General features: G+C 42.2%; 2 protein-coding genes across 5 annotated transcripts; one reads left to right on the top strand and one right to left on the bottom strand.

Moving 5' to 3' along the window:
- Positions 1-827: 827 nt before the first annotated feature.
- LOC308309459 (protein phosphatase PTC7 homolog) lies at positions 828-12,082 on the bottom strand. Of its 2 annotated transcripts, none has more exons than XM_080755320.1 (6): positions 11,589-12,082; positions 8,687-8,866; positions 5,763-5,961; positions 3,301-3,424; positions 3,065-3,187; positions 828-2,055 (listed from the first exon to the last, which is right to left on the bottom strand). In XM_080755320.1, the coding sequence occupies exons 1-6, from the start codon at positions 11,788-11,790 to the stop codon at positions 1,969-1,971; spliced, it is 915 nt and encodes a 304-aa protein (XP_080611446.1). In that variant the 5' UTR covers positions 11,791-12,082; the 3' UTR covers positions 828-1,968. The 2 variants fall into 2 exon arrangements, with proteins under 2 accessions (XP_080611446.1, XP_080611447.1); XM_080755321.1 differs by having other exon boundaries at positions 3,058-3,187.
- A 1,791-nt stretch (positions 12,083-13,873) lies between these two features.
- Positions 13,874-17,843, top strand: LOC308309995 (uncharacterized protein). Of its 3 annotated transcripts, none has more exons than XM_080756010.1 (3): positions 13,874-14,247; positions 14,838-15,325; positions 15,383-17,843. In XM_080756010.1, the coding sequence occupies exons 1-3, from the start codon at positions 14,219-14,221 to the stop codon at positions 16,252-16,254; spliced, it is 1,389 nt and encodes a 462-aa protein (XP_080612136.1). In that variant the 5' UTR covers positions 13,874-14,218; the 3' UTR covers positions 16,255-17,843. The 3 variants fall into 3 exon arrangements, with proteins under 3 accessions (XP_080612136.1, XP_080612137.1, XP_080612135.1); XM_080756011.1 differs by having other exon boundaries at positions 14,838-15,307; XM_080756009.1 differs by having other exon boundaries at positions 14,838-17,843.
- The last annotated feature ends 600 nt before the right edge of the window (positions 17,844-18,443 follow it).

Raw genomic sequence — 18,443 nt, forward strand, 5'->3', positions numbered from 1 at the left:
GTGCACCTCAGTTAACAGCACCACAGCTCACCGCTCCTGTGCATGGAATATTTATTTTTTATCTTATCAGTAAAAACTAGATTCAGCTTTACATATAAACCATTTTCTTTGCTTGAAAAATAGCATTAGAAATTACTTTTAAATAAACAGAAGTGCGGAGTAGTTTACTTTAAATTAAAGGACATATTTATGGGTTACTAACATAAAGTACGACAACTAATGCAATGAAAATGAATGCACACAAAGGGCATCCTTTCTGAATAAGAGTTAAACCACAAATGTTTTAATCTATATTATGTTTTCAAGTATATGTTGCACTGGTACTAATTATTTATTAAGTCCTGTTTGAAGGTTTCAAGGAAGATGCTTTGTAGAGATGTCTACAATGTCTATCGTCTACTGCAGCTTGTTTTCTTCTTTTTTTTTTTAGACTAGACAGTGACACCACATATACCGGTACTGTACGTACGTTATCTTGACAGCAGGGCCCAGAGAACAGTACCCTATGTGTCTATGGCTTTCCTTCTTTGGTTTTATAAACATGCCTTGTAGTTGAGCACAGATAACCACATACATCTAAAGCCATACCTATGATATAACCACTAGTCAGTGAAATCCCTCAGAACACTTTTATGAAAAAGACTGCGGGACATCAAGCATGAGTGGACGTGTGTATAAGCGTAAGGATTTTACAGTACTGCAACAGGTTTTGCTTGCTAAAAAGGTATAATGATGTCTTTGGTGCAATTTCTCTTAAATCATATTCTAAACCACATGGACAAGTGTGGGCAGCATATCATCAGTTATAAGAAAGGGAATGGACAAAATACCAAGACCAGGACAGTATCATGAATTTGAAGAGCATGACTCCATTAAATCCAGCGCACATTTACATACAATTAATACAATCATGATGACCATGTTCACGTAGATCATGTACAGGTATACAGACAATTGCATTACAAAATAGAAGCAGCAAATTATTACAAAGGGTCAGGAGATCAAGAAGTGGAAAAAAGGAAAAAAAGAAACACGCACGCACACAAAAGCATACACACAAACGAAAATAAATCAACATCTGATTCATATTAAGATAGCATCCATCCATCACACTGTGTCAGATGACAGTTGGAAATCTTACTCATAAAACTAAATAACAATGCTACAAAAATAAATCTTTTGTTTCATTTCTTGCCTGACCTATCTTTGCAGTCGTAAGCATTCCCAGATGCTAGCGCCAGCTTCGCAAAATAACATGTGTCAACATTAAATATCTCACAAATTCAACAGCTTACACATACTCAGACATATGACATACACACTCACACACACACACACACACACACACACACACACACGTCTAAAACACAGCCACTCAGTTTCATTAGGCAACACTACCAAAACAAAGTTAATTTATCCACTTGTAACAGAGATAAATTAACCGAGGATTTTACAGTGTACTTTCCAAAAGAAATCCAAACCATGGCTTACTCCTCTTATGATCTCACATTTATAAATGAGTCGTCAAAGTTTACATCAAAGTTTGCCACCTTAAGCCTGATTTATACATAGCTGAACACTGGTGTCGTGCACTGAATGTAGCAGATATACAAGCTCACAATGCATCACACCACAACAGATTGTGAGCTGTTGTGGTGCCGGTGTGACAACACCGGCACGCAACTAAGTATAAGTCTCACTCACATTACCAAGTAAGTGTTCAACATAATGCAACAAAATATCCCCTAGCCCACTCTTCTCAGCTTCACATGCTTCATGATCAACATGAAAATATCCTACTGTAGCTGCCCGCTTCCCGCTCCAGCACTAAAACGGACAAGCGGGTAGCCTTTAGTCCCACAGTAAGGAGTGTGTGGTGTGGGGTCGTGCCTCCCCTGTCAGCCCCAAAGGAAGCAGTGCAGTTGAGAGGGCCACAGGTGGAAGACTCGGGCAGAGAGAAAGGAACGATCAGCACACACTCAAACACACATTAGTCTGACTCTGCATATTCAGCCACAACGGACAGCAGCACCGTAATATCATCTGGTTTCCCTCCTGCAGAAAAATGACAATGATAAGAATTTGACAGGCCTGAATCATTTTAGGGTCCAATTCAAATACAAAATAAATCAATTAGTGTTTGAACAAATAATGAACAGGTTAAAGTATTTCACCTACTTCTTCACACCTGTAACATGACTGTGACATGACAATTAAAGTGACTTTGATTCTAATTTTGTAGCCTACTGTATGTCCAAAAATCTGTCTTCTTTAGGCTGGTGCACAAGAAAATGAAGGATATACAAATAGTATACAGGTACAGTACTTGATTATTTTGGCATGGCTATTACACAATCTGTATTTATTTAGGTGTCACGATTCTCCAAATCCACGATTCAATTTGAAAGTCATGATTTAATAGTCACTACTGAGCACTATAAATGGGGATAATTTTAAATCTCAGTCATCATCAAACGTATTAACTGCCGGAACAGTCTGCAGCCACTGACAGCATTTTCACTAATCTTTCAAAACCCACACAATATTTTGTTCTATGACTATGTACCAAAATGCACCAAATGTCAAAAGAAAGAAGAGTCTCTACTTTCATCTGGAAAAAGTGTGTTTCCGTGATGTTCCGTTCTTTACTTTAGTTAGTTTAGCAGGAGTTGAATAATCTTGGCAGTCAGTAATTTATCTTATTTTAATTTAGCTTTCAATTATTTCAAATCATGTCTGCTGTCAGCAGTCATGATGATTCGGCAATAATTCTCTTTAATACTTTAAGTGCAAAGTATTAGTGCACCTTTCGCCAGCATAATGTATCTTCACTCTGTGCTGTTGACAGGTCAGTTCTCTTTGCACCTATTAAATGTTTTTAAGATGTCCAGCGTGCTCCAGCCTTTTCGATGGTTTGGTCCCCGTCTGAGAAATATAATACACACTATACTGTATATAACCATATAGAAATTATCTTGTGGGTGCGGGGTGGGTGGACGTGGAACAGGAACATGGTCTTTCAAATGGGAACATAGTGATAATTTAAATTTGACATACCTCTTACATTCAGGCCATTGGCACAGGCAAACTGTGCAAATGGAGACATGTAGTTGGGGTCATAGGCTAGGTCATGAGCCTGCTTTGCAATGCTCTGTGCAGTCTGCAAGACGCTGTCATAGTTGGTGGTCTGAAACAACATTATAATGCATTACAACATGGAGAAGGCATGGCTGTGTTTTCTGAATAATACTTGAGCTGCATATGCATTGCTGCAAGATTTATATTTATGAAATGTGCCACCTTGAGTTTCTTTAGCTCCTGCAGAATCATGTAATCTGGCATGTTGTCAAAGAGGCCATCTGTGGCAGTGAGGATGATGTCACCAAGCTGGACATCAAAGGAGGAGCTGTCAGCTGCGTCAGGGCTGGTGGAAAGACGAGGGCACAGACAGGTCGGTCACAGGTGAAACAGTAGCATGCGGAAGGAGTACTGCATGAGTACTATAGGTGTAAGGTAATTCTCTCAAGTCTTTTTTTTTTATCAGATCGATCAGAATATTATCGACAGTAGTTCAGTTAAATAAAATGAAAAAAAGAACAGGCAATGTATATGTTCCACATACAATACATAATAAAAAAGACATAAATGTGATAAACATGAAAAAAATAAAAACAGTTAAACAATGAGTTTACAGACAAACAAAACAGACAACAGGACAGACACTCTTGCTCTCAAACTTTCCCAATTCTCTCAAGTCTTGAGGGTGGTTGTGATAGTAGTCACACTCACAGCGGACTCTAAAGCAGCATACCATGTTATGTCATCTGCCAAGTCAAGTCTGCTGCCTTTGCATTAGTGATGGCATAAGGCAGGGTTCCCCAATTAATATTCCTCAAGGGCCATATTTTGACTAGGGTACCAGGCTGGGGGCCGAGTCCGCACGAGCGAGGTCGAGGTCTTGCCCTGAAAATGAATTTTCAGGGCAAGACCCCCATTTGAAAAGGATGCCCAGATTGACATGCATAGGCTACTGACCACCATTTAATTAATATTTTTTTATCCCACGATTTTTGTAACCCATTTTTCACCCTTGTGTCAATTATCTAATGTGATCCTGGGCTCTACACACCCTCCGCCAATCTAGTCCCCATATATGGGGGACATGGGGAGAGCAACGGACTTGAACTCATGCTTCCTTCATGCCTGAGTGTCCAAGTTGCTCCTTTCCACCTGACAGGGGGGCCTAGCTGGACGTAGCGCATGGAAGGAACACGTTATTCCAACCAGTTCCTTTCCCCTCCATCAGGCGCCCCGGCTGGCCAGGGGGAGGCAGTTTAGAGACCAGGATTACTGCATGTTTTTTGTGAGGGTACCTACCCTAGGGGACACGGGGAGAACATGCATACTCCACACAGAAAGGCCCTTTGACCCCCATTTAATGCCATTTCTTTTTTTTTTTTTCTTCCAGGGGCCACAAGGGGGCGCTCCGCGGGCTATTTCCGCCTATTGGGGAACCCTGGCATAAGGTTTAGCGCCCCTATTAAAACTGCCAGGGTAGGAAACTGAATGTTGCAACACCAATTACTGCTACTGAATGCATACAGCCAGCTTTTGCGTGCTTGTTATTACACTTTCTTTGCAATTGCACACAACATATATATATATATATATATATATATCTGTGCTTGGCCTGGGATGCAATACAAGTAACACAGTAAGTTTACTTGAAAACAGATATACAGTACATGAAAAGTTTTAACATCTTAGGGGCGACCAGATAGCCGAATGGTTAGGGTGCATAGTCTGCATACCACATGAACTATAATTTGCTTTATGTCTCTCCATGTTTTGATTCTTGTCTCTCTACAGTTTTCACTCACACACGTCATTATACATAATCTCGTGAACTCAGAACAACTGAATTTATGTGATTGGTGTGGGGACAAAAGCTGTATAACAAAATAAAATAAAAGATTGTTTAAAAGGTAGCAGGAAAAAAAAGATTGAAAAGAGCCACAACAGGGTAGACAATAAAGTCCACCCTCTGATTGTCCCCCTGGGGTTCGGTGTCTTCAGTATGTGACCCCACACACTGTTGGCATAACAGCTGAAGTGAAGGTATGTTGTCACATGCTAGTTCAGTAGCACATGTTGGCAGCACATAGGGAATCATGTGCACCGTAGATCAAGTTGTAAATGACTACAGGGGGAGGGGAGATTTTGGGGGTCACAGCATCATGTGACTAGCTAATAATGGAAGAGGAGATATTGAATGAACAAGAAGGTGGCCGCACACACCAATAGCCAGAGTACCAAAATTTATTCGGACAGCAGGTTAGACAACATCCAACGTTTCGGCGGTTAAGCCTTCATCAGGGAATGAAGCTAGCTAATAATGGAACCCATAAAGTTCACTTTGTCTGAAACCATGCAAAGGCCCTCGGTAGTTTGTAATTGAAGATATTTTTTTTCATCATTTCTCCTCAATTTCTTCTAGTGACAAACAAGCAGAGACAGTAAAGGCTGGAATGGGAAGATGACATGCCTATAGTCATAGCAGATGCTATGTGGTTAACCCATTTTGGGCAGGAACCCCTTTTGGTGTTTTAAACATTATGTTATAATTTTGCTATTGAAGGTCTGCTGTGTTTTACCATCACTGACATAGAAACATGAGGTATTTCAGAAAACTCAGGATTTAGAAGACATTTTTTTTAATTTCGACGTCAGGCCTAAATAGGTTAGATGTTATCAGTACTGACCTATCACTGAGTACCACCCCTTCAGCCCCCGGGGGAGCAATGGACAGCTGAAAGGGAGTGTTGAAGTAGTGCTGTTGCTCATCTGATCGGTGTACCACCTCTCCTGCTCGCACCACCAGGAATCCTGAGTCACCAAGGTTACACGTGTGCAGTCGGTGACTTCGACGATCTAGAACCACAATACAGGCTGTGCTGCTCCCTGGAGACATGAGAAAGATTGATAAGCTTATGGATAAAGAGAGAGAGGGGCTATTTGGTGAACAAGATTAAGGGCCCAATTTTCCACAAGGCGCAAGACAGCTCGAGGTGCAGCACAATTATGTTTGCTATTTTGCTACCAACGTAGTTGTACATTTCATGCCCATCGCCCACATTCACCAAATAATCTTGTCCCCAACTGATTGTGCTTTAATACCAGCGCCAAATTGGTCTTAAGTCCAGTGCAGCCGTTTCCTTTCTATTTACAAAGTGCACGATTATCACTAAAGCCTTATCGTGAGTGCCAGTTTTCTTCGCACTAATGAAAATTGATCAAACATTGAAGAAAAAAAAGAAGAAGCATAATTGTGCTGCAAGAAGCCGATAGTGGAGGAGGTACATTTGAGATGAAGTCGAGCTCGAGCTGACAAAAAGGCCCTGTTCCTTGTCCCCGACCCTGATCGCCACTCAAGTAACAGCAGTCCTAACAGCCCAGTAACCTTGAGCACTGACTGTCAAGCACACACCTCGTCACTAGAACTTTTGATAAACATCGTGTCAAGCGGGTTAACATTTAGTGTCAGCTCTGGCCGGATTCCAGACATACTGAATCTCAATAGAAATGTGACCTCAGGCTCTATCACGTTTGACATGACAGCTTTTAAAGTCTGTTTGGCCCAGTGACAGCTAGTCAGCTACAGTTCCTTTCCTATGCCTTTAATAGGGAATTCACACTGATACGGACTGAATCCGTTTCATTGGAACCGTTTCCGAATACGGTTGCCTGGTCCCCGATGGCCATGATTCACATTGCCCGAGATTCAACAGCGCACCCGGGTACACTTGCATAACACACTTTAATCCTCCAGATGACGGTGTGCTTGATGGCTGGCGCGCACGGACACTGACAATCAACTGTGCGACATTGTCTCAAATAAATTCAGACACACTGCATTGCATTGCCTCTTTGGCTCTTTGCCGTTATACTACTCTACTGTCAGCCTGCCTGCTATTCACTGTGTCAGTCAGTTCTGTGCTCCAGCCTGCCTGTCAGCCTGCCTGCTATTCACTGTGTCAGTCAGTTCTGTGCTCCAGTGTCGTGGTTGATGGTAGTTTGCTATGGATTCTACTTTAGCATTATTATTATTTTGTTTTACTTTGGAAACTATGCCAAGCAAAGCCCAAGAGCCACGTGTAGTCCGCAGAATAAGATCAGCGCGTACTGCGCGTATACGCAGATTCAACAGGAGACGGGCGGCGTTGAGAAATCAGCTGATGTGTGGTTTTTTTTGTTGACGCTTGGCTCGTCGACTAGAGATTATGTCACATTCTTAAAAAAAACAGTCCACTTCCTTCTTTAGGTACGCATGCATTCACATTGGAACGATCCGTATCTGAATACACTTCAACGGTCCAGAGACCCGCCCCCATGCGGTCCCGGGGACGGTTGGGCGATCCGCTCCCGGGAACGGTACGCATCATTCACACTACCACAACATCTGCCAAGTGGTCCCGAGTGCGGACCCGGGACCATAGTGTGAATTCCCTATAAGATAGTTTGGACCATGACATGCAATGTAGATCCGCATTAAGGAAGGTTCAAGGGGACAAGGTTTGTCCCTATGACCTCGCTGAGTCTCAGTACAGTTACAGTACAAGTACAGTTTGTTACTTCATCAGTATTACACCATTCAACAGAACTAACATTGAGGTCTAGTGTTCCTTCTAATTACATGTATAATCCTGTTCATTCTAAGAATTTGTGCAAAGGTAGTAGTGTTAGCGAATTACAACAACATGTTTTCATTATTGAGAGTGGAAGAACATGGTAATTTGGAATGCTGGGCCTCTGTCGACTGTCTCTGACTCATCTTGCAGCTATGTTATTTATGTCTCTGAACCGTTTAAATTGGTAGCTTTATTCTGCCATTGACTTGCCTGTGACTGCCATACAATGTCAGTTTATGGTTATATTTTGTATTGTTTAATGTATCTCTTGAGCTTGGGTTTCCCATGTATTTGATAACGGAAGTTATCAAATACATGACGTAATTCAGGTGATTTCCGGTGGATTACCATATGTAATCCATATATGTAAAACATATACATACAAGCATGTTGTCTCAATGTCAAGTCAACAAGTTATGTCTTTGGTTTATGTTAGGTTTTCAATATGAGTTTAATTGATGGATTGTTTATTGTTACAGTTTGTTGTGTTCTTTGGGCTCCTACTACTGCACGCATTCCCTTCACTGCACTATGCTGCCAGTGAGGTACGGTACAAACACATTGTTTCTGTGTTTTGCACAGTTTGACGTTGGTTTGTTGGTCTAATAAACGTTCTTGAATGATGGGAGTGACATTGCCATTGGCATAAAGTAAGTAAATAGATGTCCCGATACCATTTAGAACATAATAAAATACGTAAGTCTAACAGACCAGAATTTAACGGTTTACGTTTGTCTGACTTGCCACGTGCTACGCTAAGCTTTGACCGTTTACTAAAAGTGAGTAGGTAGGCTACTGGCACGGCTGTTTTGAGCTGCTTTCTTGTATTTCACACGTCAGTCAGGGACTAGTAGGGAACCGCAGCGGCACCACATGCGACAAAAGTCTGTGGGACATCGCTATTAAGTTAGTTAAATGCACATTTTACGTATTTGCAAATATACTGTGACAAAAATACCCCTTTTCCCTATATGAGTGTGTGTACTACCTATACTCACCCAGAAGGGGTACTTTGTTCTGTAGGAGCTCATAGTAACCAGAGGTGAGGATGGTCACTGGGTTAGTGGGCACGAACCGGCCTTCCTTCACCAGTCGCTCACATGTCCTCATCAGAGTGGCAGAGAACTGGGAGGGGTCGACGCCATAGTCACGCCAACCACCCACGCCATCTGCTACACCTGATGGTAAAATAACAACATTTATTTTAGTAACGATGTCACTCATGTCAGTGTAATACACTCATGACTGACTGGTATAAATAATGATTACATTTTCTTCCACTTAGTGTAGGACCCAACATATTATGCGTTTCACCAATTGCAATTCCATTGTCGTTTTCCCAAAACAAACACCAGGATAGAAAGTCCATAATAAATGGCAAAGTAGTTCACAATACATAAACTCATTATTTCTAGAGCAGTTAGTGGCTGCCGTTTTACACTGGATATACTGAATCCAAATGGGTAACTAACTGGTGGTCAGGTCACTTTCACATTCTTTGAACATTTATAACTTACAAGGTTTTGTTCAGACTGCAGGCAAATGTGATTTCTTTCAAAAATCTGTCTTTGGACTGAAAGTCCACACTGTTATTTGCAAGTGATCTGATCTGCATATGCATATGCAGACATCTATTCAGAGTTTCAGACCTATCTATTCTGCAGTGGTTGCTGCAGTAACAGCATGACATAGCAGGTGTTGTGTGAGTGAGTCACGAGTCTGTCACGAAAATAGAAAGAGTGTCAGTGATGCAATGTGTTATATTAATTGATATTCATTTCCGTTTTCAGATGTTTGTTGCTTTCTCAAAAATTCTAAAATAAGGTGCACGAGTATATTGAACATTTTAATTTAGTGTTCTTTAATTTCTGCATACGAGGACACAATTTTTTTAATGTCAGCCATAGGTAGCATAGGCAAACACACAAATGACATTCAACATTGCATAACAATGTTTATCATTGTTATCCAATATATTGGACACACTGGTTAAAGGCACCAGAGGTAGGGGCCGGGTAACATCAGAAGATAATGCCTCAGATAAACCCCATCTCTGCCTATAATCCCTCTCTTACCTGAGAGAAACTAAAACTGGATTGTTTCTATTTGTAGTGCCCCGGGATGAAATATCCCTAGTAAATACGGTAAACGAACGAGAAAGGGCACAAGCACACAAGCTGGGACCTCTGCATCCTACAAGGTTTGCAGGAAGTTGGAACACACTCCAGAAGGGTGACAGTCAGAGGACAGACTAAATAGCTTAAAGGACCACTTCACCACTTTTCAACCTGCCTTCAAATAATTGGTCCTCACTAATATTCATGATAAAATAGCAAAAAAATATTCTACTCAGTCTGTGTTTCATAGGAGGGCTGTGGGCAGTTCAGAAACCCATCCACCAGCGACATCATCGAGCTAATAGAAACTGCAACGTTTCTAGTCCTGAAAAGTTGCAATGCGAAAATGCAAGCCATCGTTCTCACGATAATAAAAATCTAAACATTTTTGTAAAAGATTCGTGTTTAAAAAACATCTGCCTAACGATAATGTCACTGGTGGACGGGTTTCTGAACTGCCCACAGCCCTCCAGACCCACAGGACCACGGCCAGGGTGCCGGCCCGGTTCCGGCGAGCTGTCCCACGTCCGAAACGGTTGAGAAATTAAAAATCTGAATTCGTACTCGGTGTGTGGGGACCTTTACCGTGTGGGGTCCCTGTCCCTCTACTGTACCCTCTACTGTACTGTAGTACTGTCACACCCAAAATCACCATATATACAATTAAAATGTGCGTGTGTTTGTGTGTTAGGTTGCGCACAGTGGTTAAAAACAACCATGCTAAGTATTTCCGTGCTCATACCCACCCAGTCAGGCAGGCACCCACACACATAGCTCCGTAAGGGAGTGGTTGCTCAAAAGTTGTGCCATTTTATCATGCTTATTAGTGAGGACTGTGAGGACCTATTATATGAATATACTGAAAAGTGGTGAAGTGGTCCTTTAACTCTCTATCCAAATGACAATGCACCAAGAGGTGCACACACAAAATAAAAGATCAAAAGACACATTTCAGTTACAAATGTTGACTAGAGTCACGTTGTTTAGGAGTTAATTTCCGTCTAGGGTTTTACTGCTCAGTGCTAGATCCGGTCAAGAACCCACCTACTGTGATTTGCGCATACACAATACATACATAAACGCCCGCAGACTTTTTCCGTATCCGCTCTAGCAACCAGCAAAGTGAATTGACTCCAGCGTAGTAAGGACAAGGCAATTTACTAGCTCTACTAGCTAGGTAGCTAACAACGTTAGCAACATGGCTGCCTCCATGCGCTACCATTCTGACCTTTATTCTAAGTAACAGTTTAGGCTGAAACGTTGATCTATTCTGACCTCGATTTAATGTATTTGGAAAGGCCTTGCGTTTCTCTCGATCTGCGAGTTTATTTCAGATTGTATTTGCCGTGGGTCTTAACACGGATCTCTTCTAGGTGAAAGGTCATTTCATGTTTTCAACCTCAATAAAGTATTCTCTTCAAATGTACAAATATTTAACTCATACACACACATCCTAACTAAAGTGTACATTGAGCACTGTGTGAACTTTGTCAAACGTGACCTTAATTGCGTTGTTCCCATGCTACTATCAAGGTTTTACTGTAAAGGGGGGTGGGCTGGGGGTGGAGAACTTGGAGAAGGGTCTGTTTTGTTTTCATTCGATCGTGCACGTGTTGGCATCGCTCACGCTCACTGACTGAAGGTCATCCAACCACAACAATGCATAATATTGACTCACTTGACATTTCAGTAGGACTTAGCGTAACGTATAGTGGATCAATACATTTCCAGATATGAACGTTTACAAATATATAATGATGAGTGCAGGCAGCCACGTACGTACCCAAGACATCGGCGGATTTGCTTCGTGCTATGAAACAGGCGTCGTCCCCATAGCACATCCCTTTCTTCAAGATCCCCTTGCGAAAGTCCTTCCCGAAACCACAACTGGCCGTGACGAGACTGTAGTCCCGACCGTCCGTTTGAGAGAGTCCTCCTAGGACAGCCCTGGCGACCAGTCTGCCATACGAGAGCACGGATAACATCCCCCTTCTTTACAGCCCCCTCCAAAACTCCACTTTCGTCTTCTTCTGGGACAACCTTCACACAACGCTCACTTATTCGCCCATCAGTCGGTCCAATTTTACGGAGGAGAAAGGAAAAGAACGACACGGAAACGTTCCCTGTCCGACTGATTACGATAACGCTACTGTATTTATGTTTTGGTAGATTTCATAGACACGGTTCCTCCGGTGTGCACTATTCTTCCAGACATGTTTCCACTCTATCCTAGTCCTACGCACGCACATGCAACAACACACACACAGGGCTGCTGCTGGGCTCAGCAACTCAGTGTGGGGCTGCTGCCAGTGCTGCGTACTAAATTCGCGTCACGCGTTGCCAGGTATTGAGAGAGAAACAAGCAACTAGGTATATGGAAAGAAGCGAGACCTGGGGAATGGCTATTTGAAAATAGCTGATCTAAAAAACTTTGTATGGCACTATGGGTGTAGTGTAGTGTATACATAGTGTATATATAATAGTAACCTGACTCTGCCAGATGGGAGATTGATTGATTGATTGATTGATTGAACATTTTATTTCACAGTATGTAGTAGTATACTCTGTCCCTGTCGTCAACCCTAAGCCATTCCCGCCTATCAAAATGGGCAGGGGTGAGGTGGGTTCTGGGAGTGAGGCCAAGTAGGCCTAGTAGCCTGACCAGTTTGTGTTAGGGTAGTCTGGACTCTGGAGCCTTGTTTTAAGGGCTTTTAATTTGCCTCCAGGATCTTTTCGTGTGATAATATTGTCACCCACTTTAACTGAGGAGTTGTCTGCCTTGCTGAGATTACTATTTGATCTAAAGAGAATTGATTCAGTTTTTCCCAGGTGTAAAGATAGTTTGTTATCAGCGAGCTAGGTGTAGTACTAGAGTTCAGAGCTGAGATTGCCTTTTTCTTTTTTCTAAAGATTTTTTTTTGTTCAACTTTTCTGCCTTTATTGATAGATACAAGTGAAGAATGACAGGAAAGAGGGAGAGAGAGAGAGACGGGGGGAGACATGCAGCAAAGGTCGTCATGAACTGGACTCGAACACATATAGGCCAGAGCCTATATGTGGCATGCGCTTGCCCTGGACCACTAGGCTGATCAGGGCCTTTTCAACCTGCAGTTTGTTCCAGTCTGAGACCAGCAAAGAGAACAGATGGTGGAGGTGAATGGAACACTGTTTTGTGACAGCTGACAGCCAGCCTTTAGTTTTTTGCAGGTACAGAATATCGTAAAATATTAATTCACACTTCACAACATCAGGAAGCCCAAATAAGCAACTTTACTAGACTTTAGAAACAAGCAAAAAAAATAAAACCGCAAACCCGCCAAGTACCAATAATTATTTGCAAGCAACTTTACAGAAAAGGAAGCCCAACGTCCCTTATACTAACCGAACATGGCAACACAGAAGTACCCGTGGAACGCCTGATTTCTGCTCAGTGCTCAGATCCGGTCTAGAGCCCCGCCTGTCCTGTAAATTTGCACAAAGACACACACACACACACACACACACACATACACACAGACCGTTTCCCTATCCGCTGTAGACCGGATCCGTAACCTGCCAAAGTGTTGGTCCCATAGCTTGGTCCTCTGTGTCGAGTTCGATACGGGTCCTCCTCACGATGGGCTGTCCTGACGTCATGGCTTTTCACGATAAATAAATAATCAAATCTGATGTGCGTTTATTCACATTTGCATGGTGCACCTGCAGTCCTGAACCGCATATCCGTAGTTATATCTCTCTAGTCTCTATCCAAAAGTATAAGGTGGTAATTCTATGTAAAACTATATATTATTTTTAAAATATACGTAGCCTATTATTGATTACAAATGAACACAAGTTAAATTATAAAAACAGTCCACTCCACACCAACACTGGAGTCGTCAGTCTGGATTTCCTTGTAGTAGGTGATTGATCTTTATTGATCAATTCATAGTTCTAACACAACATTAAAAAAATAAACTTTCATGGCTACTTCACGTCTCGCGTGATTATGACCATGGTGTTATGCTATGACCTAACCCTCCTCCAAACTCGGCTATGACTAGCTCTGGCTGGACTCAGTCTGGTCCATACTGCTCTGCTATGGACCAGAGCTATAGGCTATGACCACCAACAACGTAACAAGAACACGTGAGATAACGTTAGCGCAATTAATATAGGCTACACCAAATTTGTTCATTACATTATATGCGTAACGCGCAAGAACGACGAGTTTAATCATGTAAAACAGCCCGTTATTTGTCAATTTTACAATTTTACATAGTGTGTGAAACCGCAACGCTGGGCAGTAAATCGAGCACACCCATTCTGGAAGCACCCATAAAAGCCAGACAGGAGTCAGGACCAGAGCCGCCTCTCCTCTATCCGAGCCTGTGATCCGACCGCACATCAGCGGTTGATGAAAATCCTTCGAATATGAGGCCACCAGCAATCACCAATTTGGGGTAAGACAATTCAAACACACACAACGGTAATATATTTAACGCCGCAATGTGATTTAAATGTAATATTGGGCTTATAGCGAATGCTGCGATGAATGACGCATATTATCATCATGGTAACGGACAAAGCTTACTGCGTTGTTCCAAAACAATCTGGTCGTGTCATTGCCACTGTGGGTGTGGGTGATGATGACGGCCCCCAAAATATATTTATATTTTTTACCCACAGCCATGGTAAACAAAGAATAACCCCATGCTGGCAAGGTCATTAATGAGTATTGTTGTCAATCAAGTAGCCTACGCCATTAGTCAAACGTCAATAAAAATGGAAAATGAAAGAAAAACATAATGGTCACTGGCTGGTCCAGTGAAAATACACATACGTAATTATACAGCCCTGTTAAGTTAACCATATAATTTGAAAGGAAATTAAATTCACTGCAAAGGTTCCAGAAGAAAACAGAGTCCTCTCTTTTGTGATGATAATTAGGCCAACGCTATTTGTTTATATTTGTACATGGAAGTAAAAGTAATTGCAATGGGCTGATTTTATTGTCATGGCGCATTTCACCAAAATACTTTCCTTACTTTAGGTACTCGATGGGAAATCTGTACAAGGTGGTTCTTGTGTCTCTTCTAATGATTGCTGTCCTGCACACTGACCTAACATGGGCCGTTAAACGCGGCGGCAGCAGTGGCAAGAAAAGTGGCAGTACCAACAGAGACCGTAAAACCTCCTCCCCAAAAACGCCGAAAGCAACAAACACTAATGTAGGTAACTACCCCAGACAGCAGCCGCCACAGCAGGTTCCCAATAGAAACCCGAATCCCTATCCTGCAGGTGGAAGTTACCCTGGCAGAGGCACCAATCCTGGAGGCTATCCCAACCAGAATCCAGCAGCAGGAAACCCTGTTGGGAGCAACCCTGCTGGTAGAAACCCCAATCCATATCCTGCAGGGGGAAGTTACCCAAACCAGAATCCCGCAGCAGGTGGCTATCCCAATCAGAATCCAGCAGGGGGTTATCCCGCAGCAGGTGGCTATCCCAACCAGAATCCAGCAGGTGGCTATCCAGCCGCAGGTGGTTATCCTGCTAGAAGCAATCCTGGAGGCTATCCCAACCAGAATCCAGCTGCAGGTGGCTATCCAGCCGCAGGTGGCTATCCAAACCAAAACCCAGGCAGAGGGAATTATCCAAATCAGTACCCAGGTGCTGGAGGCTACCCTGCAGCAGGAGGTTATCCGGTCAGAGGGGGGAATACTGGACAGGGCTGGGGTCAGCCTGGTGCATATCCAGGGGCAGGGGGCTACCCGGGTGGAGGAATGGGGGGACAACCCAATTGGAACCCAAATAATCAGATCCTCAGTCCCCGCTATGGTGGTGGAGGAGGCTACGGATATGGTGGACACGGCGGTGGACACGGCATGGGAGGGTCTCCTTTCTCGCGTTCTGTTCACAGTATGGGACAATACCCCTCAGGCAGGTCTCAGGGCTTTGCAAAGAAAGCCATCATGGCAGCGGGTGTTGGAGCTGTGGCAGGAATGGCGATAGGCTATGGGTTAGGACGATTCCCTCGACCAAATTTAAACTTCCGCAATCCCCAAGAAGAGCAGTATTACAACAATGAAATGTATCGCAAATATGGCTCCCGTTCCACAGATGAAAATGACTTTGGGCGTGATTACGACTACAGCTCTCCTCCTCCAATGAAGTATGATAACTTCATGGATACCTGCATGAAAAGGACTGATCTCATTAAAGGCGGAGGTGATGAGGAAGGTGACGACACAGTTGGCATTGAGGAGGTTGGGTACCCGGCCCTAATTGAGCAACTTAAGTCCCGGCGATGTGTGGAGCTTTATGTGGTTTACTCTGAGCCCTATCTGAAGAAAAAGACAGCTGAGCAGCAGATGGCCAGCCCTAGCAAGAGCAACACTCTGAGCTCTGGGCCGATTCAACTTTTCACCTCCATCCTCATGCTTGTGAGTAGCATGCTCCTGCTTCAATGAACAAGCAGCCTATTGATGTCATACTGTATATACATATTTCACTGTACTGCGGCACATACTGTTGATGAATCATTCCATAAAGACTGCAGTTTAGTTGTATTTGTGTTTTGGTTTTAGTACTGTCGTTTAGTTATCACACACATGAGTAACTTGGAAGAAAACCAGAAAATATAAGGGAAAGAAAATTCTTTGTACATTTCTAGTAAAACACTTTTAAGGATAGTAGTATTATTTGTTTTACTTTTTTATGTTGTGCACTAATACAACTTTCAGGGTATGGTCACAGATTCTGCCAATGCAGTTTGGTATGATGACCACACCCTGAATCACAAATAAACGAAATACTATCAATACAAGAACGTATTTGTTTGGTACTTCGTGAAAGTACAGATTCTGATACATTCTGATTCTACTACACTCTACAACTAATGAATGTTTAAACACCATATACCTGTATGAAACACAGTTTATGCTAGTGCATGGCATTTAATGTATTTTGCTTGTTTTACAAGACATGTCTGTGTAAAATACAACATAGTAACAGTTCGTATTGTACACACTTTTGTCTGCTTAAACTTAAAGTAGGAAATTACTTAATTAGTCAGAAATGTAAACTGCACGAGGTACAGTCAGATATGAAGGCTAAAAGGATAACAAGTCCTGGGGGCTTGTTTCCATTGTGGTCCTAGTATGGAATTACAGTGCAGATTTCCATTTTACATTTATGGGATTAACAGTTGTGTTATATTGTTGAGACTATTCCAGAACCTTTTGCTCATAGTCCTGTATTTCAGGGTGCCAATTATTCTATATCTATCTATGTATCGATCTATCTATCTAATAATGCACCGAAAAATGTCTGTCACTCAGTCATTCTGTCTGTCTGTACTAGCCTACACTTCCTTATATTAACCGATTATTATATTTTGTCATAAATGCGCAAAAAAGTACAACAACCACTCCACTCTCATTGAAAATCCGGTAGAGTACGGTTGTAAGGAGTGTCTGTAACACCGAGGAGGAGTAGACAGAGCACAGCGCTCTGCCTGCTCCTCCCTCCCTCCCAGTTCCACACACACGGAGTAAAAAGAGAGAGGACCAGGGCTAGAAGGAGTAATACTAACCTTGTAACCATAAGCATTGCTGTTTTCATCTTGCATTAACAAAAATAAAATCCACACTGAGAGGGACAGAAGGTGTAACAGTGGTAGACCTACATTAGCCAGCGCTAGCTCCTATGCTAACGCTGCAAACTTACAGCAGATGTAAACGGTTCTTTGATTGTGCGTGTGTGTGTGTGTGTGTGTGTGTGTGTGTGTGTGTGTGTGTGCGCCAACTTTTTCCCCCCATCCTGACCAGCCTATTATTATTATTGCATTTTGGCTATACAATAACTAACTGCAAGCCAATGAAGAATTAACCATAGCATCAGTAGCATTGTCAATATTTGTCTTAATTTCTAATTCATATTTATTTAGTTGACAATAATTTAACGGTAGGCCAGTGTTTTGAGACATACAAGGCTATTGTCTTGTATTGCTATAAAATGATGATCTTGAAAGTGGCAAATTTCAGTGGTTTTGGCATTTGATGGGGGGGGGGGGGGGGGGGGTGTTACTGAAAACGATGTTGGTGATTCTTGCACTAACTTTTTATAAGCAATAAATGTTCTCCAATGCATTTAAAGGAATTATTGTGTTAGAATTTATGTTACTGTAAAAAAAAATCTTTTTTACTTAAATTAATATCGGTCATAATATCGGCTATCAGGCTTTTTGATTCTCCACTAATCGTAATAGGAAATATCGGCCAAAAACCATATCGGTCGATCACTATAGAAAACTGTCAGGATTTGGAAGACATTTCTTTTAATTTAACTCTCACAAATTCATAAATAACAAGACCATAATCACATGGACCAAGTAACCAGATTTATGGAGCTCATATACACTGCTGTATCTGCCCATTGCAGCAACGGCAGTGTATTTGTCCAAATAGTCCACTTATTAGTCACTCCAGTCACTATAAAGACTCTATTCATAGTGTTTCTCCTTTATTCTCAATAGATCTTGGTCTGTATCTTTCCATGCTCTGCTGCCAAGTAGAGTAGACTCAGTAGAGTGTCATTTATCGTGTCCAATTCTATTGTCCCTGCTTCCGTAAACATGTTTTGTTTTTTTAGTATTAGA

Source organism: Protomyctophum bolini, assembly GCF_963924005.1.
Source record: "Protomyctophum bolini genome assembly, chromosome: 22".
In the NCBI taxonomy this organism is placed as follows: domain Eukaryota; kingdom Metazoa; phylum Chordata; class Actinopteri; order Myctophiformes; family Myctophidae; genus Protomyctophum; species Protomyctophum bolini.

Bases quoted from the DNA above. Each gene is read 5' to 3' on its own strand.
- LOC308309459 (XM_080755320.1), bottom strand. From the start codon at position 11,790: ATGTTATCCGTGCTCTCGTATGGCAGACTGGTCGCCAGGGCTGTCCTA. The intron at 3,188-3,300 runs GTGGCACATTTC...ATGTTGTTTCAG, and splicing joins AGGAGCTAAAGAAACTCAAG to ACCACCAACTATGACAGCGT. The intron at 2,056-3,064 runs GTAAGAGGTATG...ATTTTTCTGCAG, and splicing joins CCTGTGCCAATGGCCTGAAT to GAGGGAAACCAGATGATATT.
- LOC308309995 (XM_080756009.1), top strand. From the start codon at position 14,219: ATGAGGCCACCAGCAATCACCAATTTGGG. The intron at 14,248-14,837 runs GTAAGACAATTC...TCCTTACTTTAG, and splicing joins CCAGCAATCACCAATTTGGG to GTACTCGATGGGAAATCTGT.